General features: G+C 46.0%; 1 protein-coding gene across 1 annotated transcript; it reads right to left on the bottom strand.

Moving 5' to 3' along the window:
- Window positions 1–6,350: 6,350 nt before the first annotated feature.
- LOC121307150 (glutaminase liver isoform, mitochondrial-like) lies at window positions 6,351–20,173 on the bottom strand. The gene is made up of 10 exons (XM_041239287.1): window positions 19,775–20,173; window positions 19,546–19,612; window positions 18,920–18,970; window positions 16,209–16,385; window positions 15,749–15,880; window positions 14,753–14,845; window positions 14,106–14,167; window positions 11,981–12,057; window positions 11,500–11,563; window positions 6,351–7,401 (listed from the first exon to the last, which is right to left on the bottom strand). The coding sequence occupies exons 1-10, from the start codon at window positions 19,828–19,830 to the stop codon at window positions 7,248–7,250; spliced, it is 933 nt and encodes a 310-aa protein (XP_041095221.1). The 5' UTR covers window positions 19,831–20,173; the 3' UTR covers window positions 6,351–7,247.
- Window positions 20,174–20,195: the final 22 nt, after the last annotated feature.

The raw sequence follows: 20,195 nt of genomic DNA, 5'->3' as shown, positions 1-20,195 counted from the left end.
CCAATCGGCTGCTTCCCCTGGTGACCGACATGCTGTCAGCCAATCACAGGACCCAGAAAACACTGCTGAGGTGAAAGGACGCAGGAAGTGCAGACAGATAACCCGAGAGTAAGGCAGGGAAAGTGAGAGCTTCCTTGAAGCTAAGCTAAAGTGGATGTACTTGTGCTTTAACATGTGTTTCTTTCAGAACATTTCATATCTGCAGGTACTGGAAATGCAAACCAGCTGAGATTACTTTAAAACAATGATAAACTGTCTTTGAAATATACCGTCTGCTGTCAAATCACAAGAAAGCTGTACCTATAGACACATACGTGTTCTATATGTTATTGTTTCCCAAAACCGAGTGGAAATCAGCTGTATGACTGATACATGTGATACTAACCACAGTGTGATCATAACCAGTGTGATGTTATCAGGAGCTTGTTCCCATTGGCTCCCATTCTGTTCAGTGTGTCGATGGGACGCGGAGGGTGACGTTAACGGCAGTGATATTAAACAGGTTTGACTGTAAACAGTCAAACCAGGGCGCTCTGTACAAAACACTGGAAGGAAGTACCTTGTTTTGAGCTTGTTTTTTCGTTATTAAACACGTGTATTGCACAACCGGTGGGAAGCCTTTGCTTTTGTGATAATATTGAGTTTGTTTTCAGCTTCCCTGGCATACTGGAATCACAGACACACGCAGGAAGGGGATGGTGTTGCATGAATCTGTGCTCTCGGTGGTTTCATGATGTTTCAATGGAAAGCAGCACAGGTGAAATCTGTTACTCTAGAAGGTTGCATTAGGGTATTTTGTGCACTTTTCAAAGACAAGAAATGAACCCTCTGTAACAAAGTATAACACATTCACAGCCTTCATGTTCAACCCACACGTTCTTTTTAGATTAAAAACCTGCCTCTTGCATCTGGGTAACTTCCAGTATCAGAGAGGAGCGATTGAGTTCTGCCAGCCCACAGTCCTGATCAGGGACTCCCAATTGAAACTGATCTGATCAGCTGCTGGAAAAGAACGAGTCTGATTTCTAATCGTTTTCAAGTCAGTCCCAGAGGTGAATGCAAACATAGTGTGAACTTAGATTATATATGGTACAGAACACATGTTCGATAGAAAAAGTCCTTACTATCTCCTGCTGTGGAGTCTAACGAAGAGCAACCAGGCTAATCCCAGAGGAATTGGCTGTGAAGAAATCCGTTTAGCCTAGAACAAAGAAAGGGAGACACGAGTGGAGACTTTAAAATCTTAAAAAGAGTTGACAGAGTTAACCTGAAGCGCAGAAACCAGGACCAGAGGACACAGTTTTAAATGAAGTGGACAGAGGAGGACAGAGGAAAGGAGACATTTCTTCAAACAGAGTAGTGAGGGAGTGGGTCACCTGGTCATGCTATTGTTATTAATGCTGAATCACTGGCATCCAAGAGCAAATTGAGAAAATGATGAATCAGCTGCTAGGAACCGGACAAGCACAGCTGGGCTGAATGGCCTCCTCTCGTTTGTGTAGAGTCCTGAAATCCCAAATCCCAAACACTGCATTTCTGGAAGACAGCCCGTGAATCAGAACTGACCCGTCATCTATATAAGTATGCTATCATTATACTTTAGTTATAAATTGATGGGACATTGGTCTGGGAAATATTGTCAACTGTCAATTGACATCAACATGGGGCTCTTATTGAAGTTGTTGTTTTTTTCTATGTTGCTTTGACTGAGTTCAGGTGCTGCTCTTCTTTTGCCTGTCATACACATGGGAATGAGGCACCAGCGCCCTCAAGTGCACAGCTAGTGTACTGCTAAGCAAAAGGAAATCACAGTGACAGATCACTAGATGGCGCTGTCTCTTCTTTGGCTAGTCTATATTTAGGGCTTGAAGTTTTCAGGTTTTATTTTTGATCTCGTGACATGCCTTTAAACTCATTTTGAGCCAATTCTGTTTCCTAATTAAACTCAGAAAAAGCCGTTCATTACAAAACAATGTCACTTGATTTTACCTTCATATCCTGACTGAGCTTGATTCTGTTTCGTTTAATTTGGATTTCAAAGATTGCATTTCATTCTTGCAGTCACCCAGTTTATCGCTGTGCTTTTGTTATTTTCACTAGTTGTCCCGACAGATTTTCTTTAGCATAAAATGTCCAGTAGGGAGAGCACTCTGATAGCAAGTCCATCATTTAAAATCTCCTTGCTTTGTACCAAAGAAAAAAAGACCCAGTCTTTAAATTAGTAGCTTTCTCTTTTATTAGGATGCAGAGACAGCTTAAGAACGACTAAATAACATGTAAAGGGAGGTAGAGATTTGGAAAAATAAAACCGAAAAGTTGAAGCCCTGTGTGTTACCTGTATCCATGTCAGTAAACTGCTCCTGCACTCTGGTGAAAGCATCTTAACACACATTTGAAACCACAGCGCTGCAGTTCTGTCAGTCAGAGCCACTAGGATTGCAAGCAGCAGAACACGGGAGGGGCACAGCAACACAAATAAGTAACTTTGAAACTATTTAGTGTTTGCCAAAACCAAAACCCACCCAGAATAACAATCACGATTAACACAAAGAACACAGAAATCAAGCTGTTCATCTTTATTTACATAAAATCCTTATATAACATACTTTCATTTAAACACACACACACATCACTTGCAAGTTGTTTTTGTGCAACAGAAGTTAAAAAGATTTTCCTTTTGAGAAAAACAAGAAAAACGAATTCACAGTTTAAATGCTTTAGAATGTACATTCCCCTCCGCTGAATGGATAACCATCCCCTCTTCAAACACTCACCGACTGGCCTCTTTATCAGGCCCTGTACCTAATATCAGCTTGGGCCTCCATTGCCCTGATCCCAGCTCTGTCTTGGCACAGACTCCACAAGGTGTTGGAAGGCGTCTCCAGGGGTGCAGCAGGAGAACACGCCCACACCAGTCTTACACACATTTCAATATGTGTTTCAAAGCATTCAGTGGCTAGCTCTTACCAAGCTGAGAGAGGACTAGTCATAGAAAGAAAGTGACAACGAGAATACACTCAACTTAATGACAGCCAGCCACTGAATGGGTTACAATTAGTTGTAAATGATTGGGTGAATTTGTCTAGTTGTAATTGTTTCTCTAGAAATTCATTTGTATGTTGCTAAAATTTCTTTCACTGTTGCAGAATTTTCTTGAATTTAAAGCATTTCAGGTAAAATTAATACAAAAAAAAAAAAAAATCATCATCTCTATGTATTGCAAAAGCATTCAGACCCTCTCCAGTTTTCACATTTTGTTGCTTTAAAGCTTGCAGTCGTGACACTTTGAATTAATATGTGTTATATACACAGCCTACTCCACACATTCAAAGCAAAAACAAAAAGAGAAGTAAATAGATAATTAATATGAAATAAAAACGGAAAAGTCCTGATTGCAGAACGACCTTAACAAGCCACACAATTAGTTGAATGGCCTCTATCTGTGTGCAATATTAGTGGTTCTCATGATTTCAGAATAAAAACACCTGTCTCTGTGAGGTTCCTTGCTCAGGTAGTGAATTTCAAGCAAAGACTCAACCATGAAGACCAAGGAGCTTTCAAAGCGAGTCAGGGATAAAGTCACTGAAAAGCACAGATCAGGAGAAGGGTACAAAAAAATATCGAAGTCTCTCAATATCCCTGTGAGCACAGTCTACTCAATCATCAAGAAACGGAAGGTGCACTGTACCACCCAGACACTGCCTAGATCAGGCCGTCCATCCAAACTGAGCAACCGGGCAAGGAGGAAACTGGTGAGATCCCCAAGCAACTTGATAGCGCTCGAGCAAATCTGCCAAGAAGAATGGGCACAAATTGCACCAAGCCGGTGTGCAAAGTTGGTAGAGACTTACCCAGAAAGACTTGAGGCTGTAATTGCTGCCAAAGGTGCTTCCACCAAATATTGAGTTGATGGGTCTGAATACTTATGCAATCAACATATTTCAGTTTTTTCTCTAGATTTTGCTGACATTTACTGCAACTTATCTTACCCTTAGAAGTCTTCAGTTTGAGCATTCACGTTTGAATAAAATATTAACATTTAGAAAATGTGTATGCATCATTTTGTAAATTCACAAAATGGGACACCATGGGTAGGGTCTGAATACTTTTGCAAGGCACTGTATCTGTTCTGATTAGTCTGCAGCCGAACAATCACAGTATCTCAAATGGAACAATACACACACCTTTGGTATATGACATTTAGAAAAATAAATACATGGGACACAGTTTCTTCCCATACGCACTATCAAACCTATACTTTACACACAGACAGATAGACTGAGGAATTAAGCTCATGAGAATTCCCGTACTGAATCTATCAGAAGATGACAGAATGACATTCTCATTGGAGGAGAGATCCTCTCATTGGAAGATAGACCATCTCACCGGAGCAGAGATCCTGACACTGGCGGAGAGATCCTCTCACTGAAGGAGAGATCCTCTGATTGGAGGAGATCCTCTCACTGGAAGAGAGATCCTCTCACTGAAGGAGAGATCCTCTGATTGGAGGAGATCCTCTCACTGGAAGAGAGATCCTCTCATTGGAAGATAGATCATTTCGCTGGAAGAGAGATCCTCTCACTGGAAGAGAGATCCTCTCATTGGAGGAGGGATCCTCTGATTGGAGAGATACACTCACTGGAGGAGAGATCCTGTCACTGGAAGAGAGATCCTCTGATTGGAGGAGAGATCCTCTGAGATGCAGCTTCCCCAGAGGAGTCCTGCCTCTGCTCACCATTCATAATCAAATACACGTTTAACATAATGTCTTCCTCATAGCAAAATGTGAGCTCTATGCACTGATGGTAATACATGTTACATTTACTGACAATGCTGTGTTACCTCTGTGTACTTAAATATATGGAGCTAACAAAATATTTCCAGAATATCTTACCTAACTATGGATCAGCATCACTTGAAATATTAAGGAGAGATCGATACATTTTCTCCACTAACAGCTTCAAATAAACTGGCACCTCATACATAGGGATCCCTACACAGCAATGTCAATAAGAGTCACTGCAGTTATTTGAACTCTGTGTTTTAAGCACTTTAAATAGAGGTCAAGTACAGAATATTAAAGTGTTACAGCGTTTACAATAAACTCACGCCTCACAACAGCTGTCTCCCGTGTATTTTTGAAATATCTTTTTCTACATATTAACCATTTGTGTGATATTTTATTCATACACCCTGGGTCATAAATCTACAGAAGAATGAAACCAAACAAATGGTTGTGAATCAGCACAGTGCAAAGTGACACCATGAAAACGCCTGGCATTTGCACCCAGATTAATGTGGGCAGGCGCTCTGTGCCTTCACGATTGGCTGGCATGTGGAGACGGTCACTAGGCAGATTTGTACGGAAGGCCATTTGGGTTAAAAATCCTTTATTTAGCATGTTTCTAATTATCATATCAAAAGTCGCCTTACATTTGAACTTGAAAATAAAAAAAACAAAAACATCTGTGTACCTTGTTAATATAAACTGCATCGTATCTCAGTCAACGTGACCCGTCTCAAGAAATCTGCAGAGGGTACCAGACTTCCAGATTGAAAAATCTGGATATTTTTTTATTTTCTTCAATTCAGTGACTCTGCGAAGCAGTTAAAATAACTGCCTATAACCACATTGTATTTAAAAGTGTAACACCGCGTGTAATTATTGCAGATGGTAACGATTCATTGTTTCCTTTTTATTGTCATCTGAACAAAACATGTACAAAAAGCATGTTAGAAACCGCGGCTCATAATCCAGAAGACTGTTTCTTATTTTCGATTGGTGCTACACAACCTAAGACTGTCAGCTGTCACTGGCTGATCACACTGCTACAGTTTCGTACGGTACTCGGAAACAATGACAAGAGCAAAACTGGGAAAATCTAACAATTTAAACGTGTCCGACCAGGACAAAAAAAATCAGGACTGAAAACTGACAATCCCAGTGTTCCTGAGAAGCCTGGTAACACTAAAATTAGCAGCACTCAACAAATCTGATAGATAATAATAATAGACCACCATCACAAAGCTGTTTACACAGGCAGGCTGTGACCTGTGTATTATATGCAGAGTCACTTACAATAGGGCGTTGATTTAACATCTCATCTGCAGGGTGGAGCACAAGGAGTAGGAGGCAGAGGTGGGATTTGAACTGGTAACCTTTTGGTTACAAGCCCTGGACTTTAACCACTGGACCGCACTGCTGCCTCCTAGATGTTATTCAAAAGGTGACTGGCTACTCTTGTACGCTGTGAAAACGTCGGCATGACACGGCACTGCTGTAAAGTGACCAGCCCCTACGTAGAAAATGCCTACTTCATTTATATGTATTTAGAACATTTACTATGTTATGTATTTTGATTGGTCCAAATCAACATGTGCGTTTCTGACCCTGGTGAATTTCCGTACGTGAAGACAGAGTATCAGAGTCGAATAGTATGACGATTCTCATGGTGCGAATGTGACCACTGTTAAGAGAGACTGAAGCATCTATATTACATTTCCCTAAATGCAAAGCAACTTGCTTGCAATGGTGTCCCTTTGTACAGCAAAGAATCGACGGCTTTTAACGAAAATGAATCGTAGTTGTCTAATTAAGAAACAAACAAAAAAAAACAACAATAACCATAAAACATATAATAACAATTTTTACATGTCATTTTATAATACTATAATGATATAATCTACATATAATTCATTATTACAGAGACGTCTCTGAGGAAATGTTCTGAATTGATTTAATAAAAATGAACAGAACAATGGATTTGAGGCTGAAAGAGACACTTCAGCAATAGGTTGAGCTCCGGAGACAGCAATGGTGAGGCGTGTGTTTGTTGGAAACGCTAAAGGTGTTCTCTAACACTGCCGCTGTTTAACCATCAAACAGTTCAAAGTTTCAGCCTAGCAGTTCATTGGAAATTCTGATTAGGAAACACCATGTCTTTTCAATACATAAAGAGAACTGTGCAGCGTGTAAAAGATAATTTCTCAGGTCGTGGTACAATTCAAAATTAGCCACATACCAAAGGCTCTTATGGGAGTGAGAAACAACTTAACTTAAAATAACAGGCTAGAGCTTTTACAGAGAGCTCGAGACGAAGGACAACCCAGGAACAATAAACACACGGTTTAGACTAACGCCTGGTTTCGAGTCTCGGGGAGTACTTGACTCTCCGGCTGGCTGCGGCAGTGTCCTGGGACAGTCTCACCGGGCTCTCGAGTCAGGGCTCTGCCGGGCCCCAGCCAGCTCACACCATGCTCTCCAGGGTCTCCAGCTTGCCCAGGTCCTCCAGCTCGGAACCGGGCTCCACCAGGACGAAGCTGGTCTGATACTCCTGCAGGATCTTTACAACCTCCTGGTGACCAAACTGCACAGCATTATCCAGGGGGCTGTTATCCCACCTGCGAGAGAGGGGAGGGGAGAGAGAGGGGGGGGGGGGGGGGGGAGGGGTCACTGAGTCTGACTCAGGTACATATGTCTCGTTCTCTCTCCCAGTGGCTCAGTACTTGTGTCTCGCTCTCTCGCCCCATCCCCGAGAGGGGTCACTGAGTCATGTGTGCAGAGCGAGAGAGCGGGGTAGGGGGAGAGAGAGGGGTCACTGAGTCATGTGTGCAGAGCGAGAGAGCGGGGGAGGGGGAGAGAGAGGGGTCACTGAGTCATGTGTGCAGAGCGAGAGAGCGGGGTAGGGGGAGAGAGAGGGGTCACTGAGTCATGTGTGCAGAGCGAGAGAGAGGGGGAGAGAGAGGGGAGAGAGAGTCATGTGTGCAGAGCGAGAGAGCGGGGTCACTGAGTCATGTATAGAGAGAGCGAAAGAGAGGGGGTCACTGAGTCATGTGTGCAGAGCGAGAGAGTGAGGGGAGGGGGGAGAGAGAGGTCACTGAGTCATGTGTAGAGAGAGCGAAAGAGGGGGTCAGAGGAGGTCACTGAGTCATGTGTGCGAGAGACCCCCAGTGACTAAGTACACACGTCTCGGGACACTGTCAGGAGGCAGAGAGAGTGAGGGGACACTGTGTCATGTGAGGGGACACTGTGTCATGAAGGCAGAGAGAGTGAGGGGACACTGTGTCATGAAGGCAGAGAGAGTGAGGGGACACTGTGTCATGTATGCAGAGAGAGTGAGGGGACACTGTGTCATGAAGGCAGAGAGAGTGAGGGGACACTGTGTCATGAGAGAGAGAGTGAGGGGACACTGTGAGGGGACACTGTGTCATGAAGGCAGAGAGAGTGAGGGGACACTGTGTCATGAGGGCAGAGAGAGTGAGGGGACACTGTGTCATGTATGCAGAGAGAGCGATTGAGTGAGCGAGGGTTACTCAATCAAAGAAAAGAAGCATCCCTCCTGAAATAAACAATAGCCCAGCTTTCCTGTGTTGTGATATTTCAGTAACACTTCACTCAGTATGTAATCACACCATTGTTTCGTCTAACTTAGTTCTCTTCTCATGACTTGCGCAGGTCAATTCCTGTATGTGGTGACGAGCTGCTGTTTTCATGCTCTGACATGCGGCTCAAACTGACGGCTAGAATCCAGTTTAAGGTAGAGGCTAGAGTCCTGGTTTGAGGTACAGATCGGACATATTTAGAGGTGAGCTCTCAATCACATAGTGATGTCATTGTTCAGGAGGATTCTGGGAAGGAGAGGGACTCACTATCTGTCTTGTGGCAGAAATTCGGAGTTGAGGGGGACAACAGTGTTCATCCCTCTGAGGCGAGAAGGGAGGTAGCGCTTGGAATTGAGCGAGAGGGAGTTACTAATCAAAAGAAAAGAAAAGCTCCCTTGTGAAGAGAAACCCCAGCGAGTTTACTGGCGTCAGATGGTACCATCGACTCAGTATTTGTTAGTACACTTGAACGCTAATAATGAGTTTTCTCGTGGTCGTAACTTTGCGCAAGGGTCAAAATTACCTGGTGGGTGGACGGAGGCATACTGGTTTTTCTTGCCTCTGGAATGGCGGAATCGGCTATAAAAATTCTAAAGGCGGCTGTAGGAATTTTCGGCGTTTGGGAGATTGCAGGGGTGTTTCCTCTGGTTTGGAGGTAAACGAGACTCGGCTGACATATTTTTGCCTCCCTGACGAACTGTCTCAAATTTCACATAGTGGATGTTCAATGTTCAGGGGAGAACTCTGGTAACGATGAGGCCGGCGTTCATCTGGGCACTCTCCCTAGGGACCTGGAGTTTAGTATAGACATGAAAAGGCAGGGTCACTCGTCGATGCGATCGAGGCTAGAGGGACCACCTAACTCTAAAGTTCACAGAAGCGCGTACGAAGTCGGCTGCTCCTAAGGTCTCCGAAGATTCTTTGCGACGGGCAGCTCATCTTATACTATTTTTCTGAGCGCGGCGACGGTTGGCTCCCCCTTCGGCAACAGACGCAGGCGAACGTGGCTACTCCTTTAGGGCTCTGACGAGAGGTTCATGTGCCTTCCTCTCTCAGGGCCTGAGGATGCAGGGCGACGTGGGCTCCTGACTCTTTGGCTATGAGGTACGGCACACAGCACATTGCAATTAGGGATCCTTCGCATTCGGAGCTCACGGTAGTTAGGGACTTTCTCAGAGGGACAGCATTACCTCAACCCTCTCTGCTCCTGGGGAGCGGACGAACAGAAAGATAATCTCCCTCTCTGGTCTGGGAGCAGACGGCAAGCTCCTCAACCCTCTATGGCTATGGGAGCGGACAGGCAGTGACTCACCACTCTCTGACAATCCCAAGGGTAATTTTCAGGGAAGGCTTCTGAAAAATCGGGACGCGACGAACCCCTCATCTGGGGCCTGGATCTGAACGGAGAACTCAACCCCTCTATGGACGATGGGAGCACGACGCCAGTCCTCAGCCACACATATTCTGGCTACGGGGCGGACAGGCAAGCTACTCAGACCCTCTTGCCCCTGAGGAGGCAACTCGCAGCTCCTACACTTGCCCTGGCTATTGGGGACGCAGGCAGCTCACACCCCCTCTAGGCTCTGGGATTCCGAAGTCAATCTCATCTGATGTTGCTGGTAGCTATGGCAGCCTCCTCCTACACTCAAGTATCTGGGAGCGACACTGCTGATCATCAACGCTTCTTAGCGAGGTACTGAGCTTGATGGATAACCACTCTATGGCGTCTGGGAGAGACTGGCATGCTCCTAGGAACACCAGTCCTGGGAGCCCTCAGGGCAAGTTTATCAAGCAGTCTTGGGCTACAAGCGGCATGGGTAGGTCCTCACCCTATTACGGTGTGCTCTGGGGACGAACTTCAGCCTACTCATCCTATATGACCTCGGGGACACCCCACTATCGTCCCTCTGGAATGGGTGATTGACGGAGGCGATTTACTAACTCGCGTCTCTTGGAAAGAACTGTAGCTTCAAACATCTTTTATTGGCATGGTGGACCGGTGACATACCAGTCTACGAGTAATTAACCACCAGAGGGCATTTGGACGGATGGCCTGTTGGTTGCGTTCCTCCACGGTTCCCACTCTCTCCCTCTCGAGACAGCGCGTTGATAAACTATGGGGAGATCGTGGACGTCGCATCAGGGTAATCACCAGTCCAAAGATTCCCGGGACTGCTGGAGGATAGGGAGGTGGATGGCCAGGGGTCCAACTGCACCTATTATGGGCATGGTTGTAGGGGTCAGCATGCCACAGTTGTGGATCCCTCACACCGGCCCAAAGTTGCGGGGGCAGTCTGGGAAGGCCCGCCACGAGGTCCCTCTTCCCACACGTAGTAATGCGGTGGCTGGCAGCAGCTTACATTTCTTTTCACTGCTGGCTCTCCTGCCTTTTCCAATGTCCCTGCTTTCCAATTTTTTTTTCTCAAAAAAAAATAATATAAATACGGATCTGAGCCAAGTTCATCCCACTTCTGGACACCACCGGCAGGCGGGCGGGTGGATAAGAGGCCCAGAGACACGCACACACATGCATTGACATCACCCATTCACACACACATTTAACATTCTCAGTGATTGCATACACTCTGAGCATGAAAATAATCATGAAGCAAATATCTGAATTGACCCAGTGAAGCTGCACTCCGAATTCCAGAATTCAGGAGCTCTGAACATAAGGATGTCTGGCCTATCTGTATTCTCGTAAGAGGGATATTCAGTTTACAATCAATTCCTTACAATAGCACTCACTGACTTCCCTTGCTGACATGGACTGGAAGAATCTTCACTGTGTCTGTATTTGTGAAGCAGAGGCAGAATGAGACTGGCTTCTACACTGCAATGGTAATAGACCCATGATAGTATGCATTAGACCAGCCCAGCCCAGCCCAAGACAAACCCGCACATATGACTTCCCCTTTAACGTCTTTTAAGCTCGTTCTCAAAGTGCTACTTCACACGGTGTCCTTGAATGCTGCACTGCGATTTACAAGAGAAACTGTGTTTTACAGCAGTCAGAGGCCAGCATTGTAAGACTGGAGCTCTGCTCAGGATACCCGGACTTTGAACCATAATGCACCAACTGGACTCAAGAGAGGTCAACTTCAAGGGTCTTCGTACCTGTCTTTCATGAACGGGTTGACCTTGCATTCCTCCACCAAGAACCGCACGACCTCCACATGACCTTGGGGGGGGGGACAGAGAGAGGAGTTCAAATTCACTGCAGGAACAAGTGGTCCCTGCCTCCATCCATTCCAACAACAGAAGATTGGTTGACAGGTTTAGTGTCATGGTTGCACATAAGTGACCTGCCCTTCCCCTTGGGAAGGAAACACCACAATATGAGAGCGACAGGTGACAGTCAGCAGCTGGTATCTCTGTATTCGATACACATTAGGTTGGACGGTGATTCACTTTACAATCAGTGACAGAGCTGGCTCTTCACTTCATGGTAACACAGTGCTCTTTGAACAGTATGGTTTGCGGTTCGAGTCAAGCCCTTGCCTAATTCTATTCAATGTAATGGGTAGAGGTGCCAATTCATTATAACCCTGTGACTGAGGCAGACTGCAGCTGAACTGATGGAGATTCTGAGCCTCACCCTCTGAAGACGCCACATGCAGGGCAGTGCGGGAATCATAGTCTTTCTGCTCCATGTCCATCATTGAGAGGGCAAACCTGAGTGAGAGAGGGACAGAGTGAGGAGGAAGGGAGTCAGGAAGAGGGAGGAAGAGAGCGGAGGGAGAGAGGGATATAGTGAGGGGGTGGGAGTCAGGGAGAGAGTGGAGGGAGACAGGGAGAGAGGGACAGAGTGAGGAGGAGGGAGTCAGGGAGAGAGAAAGGGAGACAGGGAGAGAGGAAGGGAAACAGGGAGAGACCAGAGGGAGAGAGGAAGGGAGACAGGAAGAGAGACGAGAGAAAGAAAGATAGACAGGGAGAGAGGGGAGAGAGAGGAAGAGAGGTGGAGAGAGGGGAGGGGGAGAGGAAGGGAGACAGGGTGAGAGGAGAGGGAGATAGACAAAAATCAAACCCATCCTATCGACTTAAATAAATGACCAACAAAATAATGATATAGCGTTCTGTACATAGGAAACATATCTATTTAATAAAAAGCCAAAAACTTTAAGGTACATTACAAATCGAAAAAAACAAACAGAACTCTTAATTATAATTTTTAAAAATGACTACAATGTAAATGAATCATTCTCTATGTCCTTGTAAACCGTGCTTCCTTCCCTTCACTCTCGTCAGCATCAGCATCCGAGGTCATCAATGAGGGAGGGCACACGCCCGCTGATTGGCTAAAACAGGCAAAAGGGAGGGGAGGCAGGCCGACCTTAGCTATATTTTTTTAGACGGCTTTACTCAGTGTTCCACGCAAGCCAGCCAAACAAACGGAAGAATGTGATTGGCTAATAGATGTGCTAATCATAACTAGAGGGGACAAGAGCAGCTGATTTGTAACTGGCGGGAAAGAAAGTAATGGGGCGGGGCATTGCTGACGTGACCTCGGAAACACAAGTGTTGCACCTGAAAGTCATTTCAAGAGTGAAACCTCTTTAATGAGTGAAACCTCTTTAATAAGTGAAACCTTTTTAATAAGGCCAGTCCAACACGTGGCTATAACAGGGCAGTGTTCTGACTAATGAAACTGCATCAGATTTCTCTGCATCAAACACTGGTTACCACTTTATTGAAACAGTTCTTTCCTGATTTCATTTATTTTAGTTTTCTATTATGCAAACTGTTGGAATTCAAGTACTTTAGTTAGTTTTCAGTTTTAGTTCTTAAATCACTTTTTTTTTTCAAATCAAATGAACCGCTCAGTAATAGGTTTATACATTTTGGTCTTAAGACTGAGTACAGGGGTATTGCTGGTGATTGTAAACTGCCATCAACAGGAGCAAATCTGGACTATAACTTAACTATGACGTGGCCTTAAATGTAGGGTTTACTGTAATTAACTCTCTCTCTCTCTCTCTCTCTCTCTCTCTCTCTCTCTCTCTCTCTCTCTCTCTCTATATATATATATATATATATATATATATATATATATATATATATATATATATATATATTTCTGCATAGCTATAATATGATACAGTCCTTTTAAATGGTGTTGCTGAAATTCAAATCAAAGCAATAAAATCAAACCCCTATCATTTGACATGCTTATGGTTCCTCTGATCGTGTGAGCAGGACATTTCAGGCATGAAAGGGTTTAGTGCATTATGCATAATGTACTTACATTTCATTCAGGGAGTAGTAACAGTGTCCAAGCAAGGAACAAGAAGAAAAGCAAACTTGAATGGTGTAATAATTTTATAAATTGTACCTGTTTTGAAAGCTCTGTTACAGCGAGGATGTCTTTTCATTTTAAAACATATGGCAGTTTGCTTCCAGGAAGTACGGGTAAAAGCCTCTTACTGGCTGCAAAAGATGTTTATAGGGGAAGCAGTGGATTGGCTACTGACAGGAAAGGCGGCCCTGAAGGGGCGGGGCCAATTCCACTGTGCAGGTGACCAAGGAAGTGCAGGACTAAGTGAAAGCAAGGCCTGCAAACTTCTTCAACCTGCACATCATGTTTTAAAATAAAAGCGTTTACTTTCAAAACTGGAGCTACAAAGCGAAGTGCAAATGGACGGAATTCTTTTCGATGTTCCGATCCCTTTACCTTTGTGTCCCGGGTTGATTTCGTTTGGCTATTTGAATTCACCTTCACCCACCTTCTCAAAGCTGACACGTCCCCACTGTAAGCAGCAAACAGCAAATTCACGACAGACTTATTCTACGAGAGACGGGAGAGAGACAGAGTCAGTGCCTGTGCTGGGTGCAACCAACACCTTTCAATGCAACTCAACCACAAGAGCTGGGTGTCATTTACTTTAATCTAGAGTGCCCAATATTTTCTCCCAAATTGAGAATGTCCAATTACACTCCCTCACTGCAGAAATCCCCACACAGGAGAAGTGAGGGTCAACGGGCGTCCGATCGCCGAGCCAATCAGCTTTTAACACCCAGGAGCTCCACAGCGGAGGTAAGCTACTGCCTCCCTAACCCCAATGCTCCCTGTGGAGCCCCCAGCAAAGATTGCCAACTTTGCACAGCCAGGACCCTGCAACCCCCCTGCACATCACATGGCATTGCCTTTACCAGGGGAGCCACTCTGGGACCAATAGTGGCGTTATCATAACCTCTATACAGGTTTGCAGTTCAGAAAGCATGAAACAAGAAAAACAAATGATAAATCTTACAGAACTAAAACAGTTATTGACCACAATCAACGTGCAATCGTGCAAAATACAAGGCTGTGTTTTTTCAAAGTGTCGTTCTTTAACACAATATAAAAGGCAGTGAGTTCACGAGGACTGACCCTGGCATCGCCCGGCTGCCGACGGGGATCCAGTTTCTTGGTGAAGTGATGCAGGTTGTCATAGTTGTGGAAATTAAAGAGAGAGACCAGCTCCTGGGGAAGACAAGAAACAATGTGAGACTGAAGTTCTCTTACAGTACAGAGCAGAGAGACCAGCTCCTGAGAGAGACACAGCGTGAGATTGGAGTTCTCTTACAGTACAGAGCAGAGAGACCAGCTCCTGAGAGAGACGCAACGTGAGATTGGAGTTCTCTTACAGTACAGAGCAGAGAGACCAGCTCCTGAGAGAGACGCAGCGTGAGATTGGAGTTCTCTTACAGTACAGAGCAGAGAGACCAGCTCCTGAGAGAGACCAGCTCCTGAGAGAGACACAGCGTGAGACTGGAGTTCTCTTACAGTACAGAGCAGAGAGACCAGCTCCTGAGAGAGACGCAGCGTGAGATTGGAGTTCTCTTACAGTACAGAGCAGAGAGACCAGCTCCTGAGAGAGACACAGCGTGAGATTGGAGTTCTCTTACAGTACAGAGCAGAGAGACCAGCTTCTGAGAGAGACACAGCATGAGATTGGAGTTCTCTTACAGTACAGAGCAAAGAGACCAGCTCCTGAGAGAGACACAGCATGAGATTGGAGTTCTCTTACAGTACAGAGCAGAGAGACCAGCTCCTGAGAGAGACACAGCGTGAGATTGGAGTACATTACACTCCAGAAAATCTCATATGTGTCCCCGTCACTTTGTAGATTTCCCACAGTACATTTGCATGGTAATCTTACAGGGTTCCCATGGTTATACAATGCATTTCCCACAATTTGCATGTTTTTAGTGTGCTTTACCATACCTCTATCGGTTCACAATGCTATCCTTTGCTTAACCATGATTTCACACAGATTCATTACATTGTACTTTGCTATGCTTTTACTATAGGAAGCTTTTAGAAGGGATACTGGAGAAAACAGCAATCATGTTTTTTAAGGGAACAGATGGTAGATTGTGGTACCTGACAGAAGTGAATTCCCCGCACGCTGTTCCCCACTCTGTCCACAAGGGGCGACCAGCACATCACCCCCATCACATTGGGTACTACCAGGAGCACCGCCCCCGAGACACCAGACTTGGCAGGGAGACCCACCTGCAGACACAGAGACAGACAGACAAACACAGGTCAGAGCAGGGAGAGGACAGACAGACAGATCAGAGCAGGGAGGGCAGAGACAGACAGACAGACAGACAGACACAGGTCAGAGCAGGGAGAGGACAGACAGACAGACAGGTCAGAGCAGGGAGAGGACAGACAGACAGACAGACACAGGTCAGAGCAGGGAGGGGACAGACAGACAGACAGACAGACAGACAGACACAGGTCAGAGCAGGGAGAGGACAGACAGACAGACAGGTCAGAGCAGGGAGAGGACAGACAGACTGGTCGGAGCAGGGAGGGGACAGACAGAGAGACTCACGTGGAAAGCGAATTGTCCCGAGTAGTCGTACATCCCACAGGAGTGCATGAGACTCAGGGTGTTGCGCACTGCCTCGGCGGTAAGGACCCGCTCTCCTGTGATTGGACAGATCCCTCCGTTTGCCAGCGTGGCGGCCATCACACTGCCTGACTCACAGGTCACTTCAATGGAGCACAGCTAAGAGAGCGAGAAACAAACGACAAAAAACGTGAGGTTATTATCATAGCCCTGGTTCCCTGAAATAGAAATGTAACCCTTACCGAACGGGTAATAGCTCCTGAAGACCCAAATCCTGATAACTGTATACCAAAGCTGCTCAGCGAGCCCGTGATGCAATCATGCCTGCGCCCCAGAGGGTACAAAAGGACTGCCCTCGCAGATCTCAACGTCATTTTTCATTCAAGCCTTTTGCAATCACAGACACAGCGACCTTGAAGGTTAACATTTCTATTTCAGGGAACCAGGGTTATAATAATAACCTGACGTTCCCCGTCAGGAATAACCGAATGGGTCAGTATGCCCGAGCAAGGGCAAGACTGCGGAACGACCGGAATGCTATAAGGCTAAGCTGAGAGGCTGCCCCGTGCGTTACCATTCGGAACCCCACTAACAAGTAGCGGGGGTGAAAACATTGAGGGAGTTTCACCTCTATGCCTGTGTTGGAAGGGTCGACTGAGAAACTGCCCTTAACACTCTAGTTCCAAAACCAGGGTTTTGAGAAGCCCTCGTTGCTGCACTGCATCTATCTTTGACAGATGCACTGTGGAATAAAGCTTGCAAAGTTGCCCTGCCCCTGGTGGAACGGGCAGTGAGCTTCTCCCAAGGGGCAAGTTGGCCAGCTCAGGCAGTCCTGACCGTGTCTGCTATCCACATGGACAGCCGCTGCTTAGACGATGGACTTCACCCCATAGCAGACAAACTGTTCGGACTGCCTCGTCCGGTCAACAGAGTACGCCAGGGCCCAAACTGGGCAGAACGCATGGAACTGTCGCTCTCTGTCAGACTGCAAAGGAGGTGGGTGGAAAGCCTCCAATTCCACAGACTGGAAACGCAGAGATAGTCTTCGGCAAAGAGGCAAGATTGGTACGGAGTGTGACCTTTGTCCTGTAAAAATTAAGCAGGCTTTCGTTATAAAGAATGTTTGCAACTCAATCACTCGTTTTGCAGAGGTGACAGGAGCGAGAAAGACGGTTTCAATGATATAAATTTGAGCTCAGCTGAATGCAGGGGCTCAAATGGTTGAGTGGTGACATCAGAGCCAGAGTTGCAGGCGTGAGTGAGTGATCCGTGCATCTATATATAGATCTGTGCTGGGATTCAACTACTAATTAATCACTCAATTGAATCCCAGCCGTGAACTAATTAGTGCAACCCCCCATGTTCACATCCTAATACACACTTTATCTGCATGCAATCCCAGTGCCTAAATACAACTATACATTTTAAATCACCAACGCATATACACCAACATTAACACGCCACATACAACATAAAACACAAAAATACGCACAGGGGCGGCCACAGTCCCTCATATGGGGCTCCTGGGCCCGGTCCTGCCTTGGCCCGCTTTTGCAGCACAGCTGCTACCTCCTGAGACACGACAGCGGAGTCTCCTTCAACAACATGACTAGGTAACCCATTCCATCCCCTCACCACTCTCTGTGTGAAGAAGAGTCTCCTTCAACAACATGACTAGGTAACCCATTCCATCCCCTCACCACTCTCTGTGTGAAGAAGAGTCTCCTTCAGCAACATGACTAGGTAACCCATTCCATCCCCTCACCACTCTCTGTGTGAAGAAGAGTCTCCTTCAGCAACATGACTAGGTAACCCATTCCATCCCCTCACCACTCTCTGTGTGAAGAAGAGTCTCCTTCAACAACATGACTAGGTAACCCATTCCATCCCCTCACCACTCTCTGTGTGAAGAAGAGTCTCCTTCAGCAACATGACTAGGTAACCCATTCCATCCCCTCACCACTCTCTGTGTGAAGAAGAGTCTCCTTCAGCAACATGACTAGGTAACCCATTCCATCCCCTCACCACTCTCTGTGTGAAGAAGAGTCTCCTTCAGCAACATGACTAGGTAACCCATTCCATCCCCTCACCACTCTCTGTGTGAAGAAGAGTCTCCTTCAACAACATGACTAGGTAACCCATTCCATCCCCTCACCACTCTCTGTGTGAAGAAGAGTCTCCTTCAACAACATGACTAGGTAACCCATTCCATCCCCTCACCACTCTCTGTGTGAAGAAGAGTCTCCTTCAGCAATATGACTAGGTAACCCATTGACTGATGCTGTAGTCACGCCCCGAGAGGGAGGGGGAACGTGCTTCAATTGCAGCTGATAGCCTGGGGTCGGCCAGGGTGTCCTCAGCTCACCGCGCACCAGCGACCCCTGTGGTCTGGCCGGGCGCCTGCAGGCTTGCCTGTAAGCTGCCCAGAGCTGTGCTGTCCTCCGACGCTGTAGCTCCAAGGAGGGGACACCCTCCAGGTGACCAGGCCAGTGCAACGCTAACTGAAAGCATGGCTTGCAAACAGAGATTTCTTTACCCACGTGCAGGACCAGTGATTGACACTTCAGCATGTGCTTGGTTCAAAGCCTCACATTTGAGAAGGAATGGAAGAGCACAGCTTTGAAGAGTCGTGGAATCACTCTGCTTCACATTACCGTCTTGCAGCACAGATGAGAACACAGTGTCCACTTTACCTGGAAGTAGAAGTCCAGCGCAGCAATCATGTCAGCCCCACTGGGAAAACACTGAGAAAGGAAAAGAGACCGTCTTTAACCAGGCTTGCTCCTTTGCAACCTGTATATCTCAGGGGCTCACAAAATAATAAACCCCTAACCTTTTACAGTACTTGACAGGTTCTTTATTAGAGCACCTTGTTAATTATACAACAGGTTTCACCCCTTTTAGTTGTTGAGTGCTTTCTGAGCAGCTGAGCTGAGCTGTGATTGGGTGGGGCGGAGATATTCAAATTCACCAGTAGGTAAGCAACCGGTGTGATTGACACCCATTTCATTTGGTTTTCCATCACTTGGACATCTCCGCCCTGACAGTATTTGTTCAGCTGCTGATCAGAAGCACAGAATACATTGAAAATGATGGCATTGAGTGGCAAACCCTGCAACCCGTTGCACAACGAACTGCTTTCATGAGGTTTCATTGAAGAACCAGCTCAGAACAAATGTGTTACTCTAACACAGGACTGCAGTGCGATACTCTAACACAGGACTGCAGACAGACAGGGCTGAAACGCTGCAGGATGCTCTGTGTCTCTGATGTCCAGTGCAGCGGACCTTCTCTTTCTCAGGTATGACTGCAGCTTTACCTTCTTCTCTTTCAGGTAGTATCCGATAGCAAAATTCCTGTCTCCCGTCTCTTTCTCTGACTGAAACCTGCAATTCAGATTTGCTTTGTTAAAGGACAGTAGACTGTAATAATGACAACTTCAAATCTAGAAGCAAAATCAATGAATAATCTTTGATTGAGGTTTAAATAAACTGCCCTTTACCAGGGGAGACTGGAAGGACAGGGATTTTGAAGGCTGATAGACTCACGTGGCGTTGCTGAATCCGATGTATTCCTTACCGGCCATCTTGTTGAGAAACTCCATTACCTGAAAGACGGAAAGTCAAACTTCCCTCTCAGTGAAAAACGTGATGAATGAATTTAAGCCCAAGCCAATACTGAATTGTGCAGTTTTGAAAGAAAAATGTACAGCAAACATGTTTTTCCATTTTAAACATGATATCTGGGACTATTTAAGGCTAAAGGGAGCTCTCAGTTTCCAGGCCTTGTTCTCGGGTTGAAAGCGTTCCTGGCTGAAAGCGTGTCAGTGAACTAGGGAAGCAGATGAACGAAAAATCTCAAATCCTTCCAGGAAGTCTGTTAAGGTTTGACTTCCTTGGTAACTTCACCCCAGCAGTGTCTTTTGGGGCATGCATGTAATGGGTTTCCTAGCCACGTTATCTAGTCCAT

The sequence above is a fragment of the Polyodon spathula genome, chromosome 53 (assembly GCF_017654505.1).
Source record: "Polyodon spathula isolate WHYD16114869_AA chromosome 53, ASM1765450v1, whole genome shotgun sequence".
NCBI classification, from domain to species: Eukaryota; Metazoa; Chordata; class Actinopteri; order Acipenseriformes; family Polyodontidae; genus Polyodon; species Polyodon spathula.
Note: the sequence above shows the minus strand (reverse complement) of the source record. Positions and strands in the feature narration are given on the sequence as shown.